Raw genomic sequence first — 5880 nt, 5'->3', positions numbered from 1 at the left:
CCTCTCTCTGCATCCCCACGTCCCCAACCCCAACATCGTCCCTCACCAGCCCCATCCTCTCTCTGCATCCCCACGTCCCCAACCCCAACATCGTCCCTCACCAGCCCCATCCTCTCTCTGCATCCCCACGTCCCCAACCCCAACATCTTTCCTCACCAGCCCAATTCTCTCTCTTCATCCCTACTCCCAACCCCAACATCCTCCCTCACCAGCCCCATTCTCTCTCTCCCTCCCTACTCCCCAACCCCAACATCATCCCTCACCAGCCCCATTCTCTGTCTGCCTCCCCACGTCTCCAACGCCAACATCGTCCCTCACCAGCCCCATTCTCTCTCTCCCTCCCTACTCCCCAACCCCAGATCCTCCCTCAATAGCCCCATTCCACCCCCACTCATCCCCCAAGATGAAGCCTTTACGGGAAACGAATGAATCATCTTCATGAATGGGTTTGATGAAGTGAGTCCGCCCTGTGAAATTCTTTCAGCACCCCCGGTAAACATAACTCGAGCCAAACTTTATTTAGAATGTGATCGAGCGCTCTCTCGCGCCTCGTCACGAGGCGTGCTGTGATGTCACACGGGCTCGTGCACCTTTCACGAACATGTACGAATATTTGAGCGTCTGCAAATGAGTTTGAATGAATTATGTTTGTCAATGTCATCAATGATGAGGAGAGCGAAAACTTTCACGAACTTCCCTCGTTTCGTGTAATCACGAGTATTACCTCTTTTTTGTAGTCTTCTTCCTCCTCTTCTTCTTCTTCATTCGCACCGATTTCACGACCGTTATTGACACCACGTGGGGCGTAATGACGCCGAGTTGACCACGGTCCGTCTACCATTCATTTATTGCTCTTCTTAACTGAATAACAAGTGAATACTGAAACACGTCGAGAATTTAAATGAGATTGATTTAGTCGCGCATTTCCTCTCCTTTCGAACTGGATGGTCGTACAAGTGTTTCCTCCATTTGTTCCCCGAATCACGGAGCCTCGTCTCTTCCAGCTGATCCGGAGGATTCTATTTCTGTCGTCATCGCGGTGGAAAAGCGCGTCGTCGCGAACCTCTCATGCCGTGAGTCTCGCAGCACAAAAAGGAACTTTACTTTTTTGAAAGTTTACGATATCGCCCATATGATGATGAAATCGCTGTCGGTTTTACCAACTGTAGCGAAAGTTTCATGTCGACATTTTTGGCTCAAGGGGCCGAACGCGCATTCACCTCTTTAATCTGGGAGCGCGCCCCCCGGGCACCTTAAAATATGGGATCGCGCCCCCCGGGCACCGTAAAATATGGGAGCGCGCCCCCCGGGCACCTTAAAATTTGGGAGCGCGCCCCCCGGGCACCGTACAATGGCAGTCAAGAGCGGGGCCGCGCCGGGGGACTTCGCGACTTTCAGAAAGGAATTTCGCTGGAACGTGACACTGGGGCAAACGGGACCATCGTCACTCGAGAGCCCTGCCAAATCGGGTGCCGGGACGAACACTCAATTGGGTGCGGTGACCAACGGTATCTGTCGATATCGCCACTCTCTTGAGTTTGAGAGCTCGGCGTGCCGTGCGCAATGACCCTCTGAACCCCAGCACCCAGACCCATCCCGCCCCCCACCCTTCCACCCACCGCCACTCCCCGTTTCGACCTCTTTTTTTAGTGTACAGCAGGACCGTCCAGTGGTATCTACGGTAAGGTCCACCCTCGGATTATATCATCGGGATCCTCGAAGCGGATGTGAACCGCCACTTCTCGAGGTACCTCCAATAGAAAGGAAGAGGAGGCAGACAGGCCGAGTTTGGAACAAAGAACTCGCAGTGCTTGGACGGGTCAAACGGGACTTACTCCCCCAGCTACATCCCACCCCCACTCCACCTCCTATGAGAATCCCCTCGCGGTGCCTTTCGCAGCGATTCTCTTCGGTGGAACTTTTTTTTCGGTAAGTCGAACTCCTTTTGTTTCGCGAACGTGGGACATACGACGCGCGGAAACTGTAAGGGAAACAGAAAACAATCGAAACGTAAGGGTGACGGCATAGGAAACGGTATCTGGACATTGCCAGGAAGGACTGGACATAAATGAGCTTGTATTCGCTGTGCCTTTAAAAAGGTGGCCGCATTGCCCTGAATTTTCAAGGAAGGTGTCAACTTCGTTAAGCTGTGCCACCTGTAACTCCGAGAGTTTTATTGATTCAGAAACTAGACTTTGTTAATAGCAATTACTTTGATGAGAACACGTCATCATGCTGAGTAAGTAAATGGGTTATTGAAAGAAGTCCAACCTCAAAACCTCTCTACCAGCCTCGGCTTGCTCACAGGCAATTACTGATTGGATAGACGATTTTGGGGGTTTGGCTTCCGCTTTGGAACGGGTTTTTAAATTGCCGTCCCTGGCAGCAGGTTGAAATCCAGCAAACACCTTGGGAGAGACACCGCTGTGTTCCTGGCCGAGCAGATACTGAGTACGAGGCACCATGGGAGACTGGAGCTTCCTTGGAAACCTGTTGGAAAATGCTCAGACACACTCCACCGTAGTGGGGAAGGTTTGGCTCTCCATCCTCTTCATCTTCCGGATCCTGGTGCTGGGTTCCGCGGCCGAGTCCGTTTGGGGCGACGAACAGTCGGACTTCAACTGCAACACAGAGCAACCCGGTTGCGAGAACGCGTGCTACGACCAAGCCTTTCCCATATCACACATCAGGTTCTGGGTGCTGCAAATCATCTTCGTGTCGACGCCGGCACTTATCTACCTGGGACACGTTACGCACATTACACACCGAGAGGAAAGGCGCAAGGAGCGTCTAAAAGAGGAACGGGAGCATCGCAGAGAGGACAAGTTGTCGGAAGACGAGCAGGCCCTGCTTCAGGGGAAAAAACCATCCAAGCAACATAAAAATGAGCAGCCATCGTACATCGACGATAAAGGAAAAATTCACCTCAAAGGAGCGCTGCTGAGGACTTATGTTCTCAACATCATCAGCAGGACGCTTCTGGAGGTGGGTTTTGTCATTGGACAATACTGGCTCTATGGTTTCGGTCTAGAATTGCTCTACAAATGCGAGCGTAAGCCTTGCCCGAATGTCGTCGACTGTTTCGTGTCACGTCCGACAGAGAAAACCATTTTCATCATTTTCATGCTTGTGGTCGCATTCCTATCGCTCTTCCTCAACCTGCTGGAGATCTACCACTTGGGCTGGAAGAAGCTGCGCCGCGGAATATCCCACCGACATGTTTACAGTCAGAATGAACAGGTGGCAAAACTGACTGCTCCTGCCTTTGCCTACACCAATTACCCCACAAACGCACCCAACTTCTCCTCACCGGGCTTCAAAGACGATACCAAGATGCAGCCGCCCTACAGCAACATGCAGAGCACCAAGCTTGCGAGTGAACAAAACTGGGCAAACTTTGCCGCTGAACGAGGACACGGTCCCGACTGTTCACCAACTCAACATGCCGCTCCCTCGTATAGCACACTCGCATGTGCTGATGCCCCACCACAGGACCCCACTAAGATGGCCCCTGTTAACATGCATGGTCCCCCACACCAGCAGACAGCTCCTCCACATGGGTCCCATGACTCGCGCCGCAACAGCATGGAAAGCAAAGCGAGCAGCAGAGCACGATCCGATGATCTCCAGGTCTAAAGTCGTGGGTGAAGGGCTCCTTCTACAAGTCAATGACTTCTGTCTGGTCTTTCCACTTGCTCTATAGCCTGTGGCTATTTTGCTTTTGGTATTGGTCTCGGCTTTGCTTTGTCTGACATTTTCATTCAATACCAGGTTGTTGCTGTAGGTATGCGATGTTTGCTTTGCACACCGTTTTGAGTACATAGGAATAGAGATGCAGGAACCTGTCGAACGTCCTTGAAGAATCGAAGTTTCTTTTTCATTTGACTCTGTTTCGATGTCTTTTTTTTATCATTCGGTCACCAAGGCCGAGTTGCTCCCGAGGTCGCTGAGTCTCGAACTGCTTGTTCAGTGAAGAACAAATGGAAATCTGGGATAAATGGGGGGTAGAACGAATTACCCGCTTAATCTTTATTTAATATCAGGGTTCAGACTGTAAACTTGCTTCCGCGGGGTCATGATTAGCAATAACTTGATGTTATGGATTAGCAATAACTTGATGCTTTGGATTTCTGATGCTAATTATTGCTTTCGTGATGTTTTAGTTTTAATGTTTATGAATGAATGAAGTGTGTGTGCATGTGTGTTTTTAAAAACAGAAATTGTTGCATTTACGTATGTGAAAGATCAATCGGCAATATTTTATGATGAGTTGATGGTCGAGGAACAAGCTCTTGTTGAAGCAAAAGAGTAAATTTGCCAACTTTACAAACCAGTATGTCTTGTGTGTTTTTGTTTCCGGGCACTTCCCAACACGCGTGGAAGAAGGGGAACATTTAACAATATAGATCCTCGTTTGGGTATAGCATTGCATTCGATATGAGAATGAACAATCTATAAGAGAGTAGATCTTCATGCTGACTCAGACTTCCAAGAGACCCAACTACAGAGCCGACTCAGGCAAGACACCCGGTGACCTTTATCAACAGTTGGGTATAGTCGGTCCTTGGGTCGTGGTCACCTGGATCACACGATCCCTCACTGACACGAGGAACGATTACAATCACCTCTCCCCTCCCTCCGGGAACGGATGAGTGTAACAATGCGAAAGCGCTCGCCTTATCGAGGTCTCGTCCTGTGTTCAGTCTCATCAAAATGGAAGCTGTTTTCACAGTTTGAGATCATTTCAAGCAACTCCCCTGTAATCTATGCTTTCCTAATCTTAACACAAATATAGTCTGGAACTTGAAAGTCTATTGTTTTTCTGTCTGCCCATTGGTGTAAAAATGAAAGGAGTGTTGTCTCAAAATCCTCCCAGCTTTTGCATCTCAATTGTAGGAAACAGATGTGCAATTTTACAGGCGAACACTGACTTGGCCTGTTTGCAGTTCGTATTTCAGGAGTTAGCATGCCGTGCTGAAATCGAAGGGTCAAACCTCTTTTAATTTGTCCAACTTATTGATAGTGCCTGTAAGAGCACATCAACAGGACTCTTTCAACAGCCTCAATTATTCCCACCTACTTGTGATGTTCGCCAGGGAAGGCGTTTGACCCAATTCTTTCACATACCCTCTGGGCAGGTCTGATGCTCGATTGAAGGTTATTTGAGCAAGAATTTGTAATTTTGTTATCACCCTACAGGTCATGGCCTCACGATAATTCGCCTTGTCTACCCGATAGACACCGTGGGAGGTTTAACGTCCACCAATGACCGGTGCTGGCCAATGGGTCCTCCGGCTAAACTTCCATTCGACGGACGGCGCGCACATTGAATAGGAAACCCCAGGTTGATGGATTATAGCTGGGTTGATAAAATAATCAAACCTAGGCTAAGACAGCTCAAAGGCAAGTGCGTTTACCACGAAGATGTATCATGCCAACCCTTGTTCATTGTCTCCCGATGTCTAGATAATTCACGTGTCCAAGTGCCCCTGTGCTCCAAGTGATCTCGCTCCAAACTCCTCCTCGAACCTTAGATCATTGTACTTTGTAAAATACAAGTGAATAGAAGGCAAATGACTAAAACTTGCCTTTTACCTGTCTGAACAGAGATTTATAAAGTCATTCTCTTTACCCCACGCACGCGAAGCGAAAAGCGGGGTTGAGCAATTGGTTCACTTCTATCATCAGTTTATGATCGAGGAACAACTTGATTTCAATTGAATAGAACCACCTTTAGAGGCAATTTTTCCCTGCGGAGCAGGGGTTGGCCTTTTTCGCGCACCTTGGTCCCCTTTTTGAAGCAATGTTTTATGGCCAGATGCCCTTCCTGCCGCCAACCCTGTTAGTCGCCTCTTGCGACACACAGAGGATTACCAGAAA

At 49.1% G+C, this 5880-nt stretch overlaps 1 protein-coding gene across 4 annotated transcripts; it reads left to right on the top strand.

Moving 5' to 3' along the window:
* Nucleotides 1–763: 763 nt before the first annotated feature.
* Nucleotides 764–4333, top strand: LOC137439782 (gap junction Cx32.7 protein). Of its 4 annotated transcripts, XM_068135873.2 has the most exons (3): nt 791–1073; nt 1651–1929; nt 2387–4333. In XM_068135873.2, exon 3 carries the CDS (start codon nt 2464–2466, stop codon nt 3634–3636), a length of 1173 nt encoding a protein of 390 aa, XP_067991974.1. In that variant the 5' UTR covers nt 791–1073; nt 1651–1929; nt 2387–2463; the 3' UTR covers nt 3637–4333. The 4 variants fall into 4 exon arrangements, with proteins under 4 accessions (XP_067991977.1, XP_067991974.1, XP_067991975.1 ...); XM_068135876.2 differs by lacking the exon at nt 1651–1929 and having other exon boundaries at nt 764–1073; nt 2390–4333; XM_068135874.2 differs by lacking the exon at nt 791–1073 and having other exon boundaries at nt 1639–1929; nt 2390–4333.
* The last annotated feature ends 1547 nt before the right edge of the window (nt 4334–5880 follow it).

This window comes from Myxine glutinosa, chromosome 14, assembly GCF_964187855.1.
Source record: "Myxine glutinosa chromosome 14, kmMyxGlut1.1, whole genome shotgun sequence".
NCBI lineage: Eukaryota > Metazoa > Chordata > Myxini > Myxiniformes > Myxinidae > Myxine > Myxine glutinosa.
The sequence above is the reverse complement of the archived record's forward strand: the minus strand, read 5'-3'. Positions and strand labels throughout refer to the sequence as shown.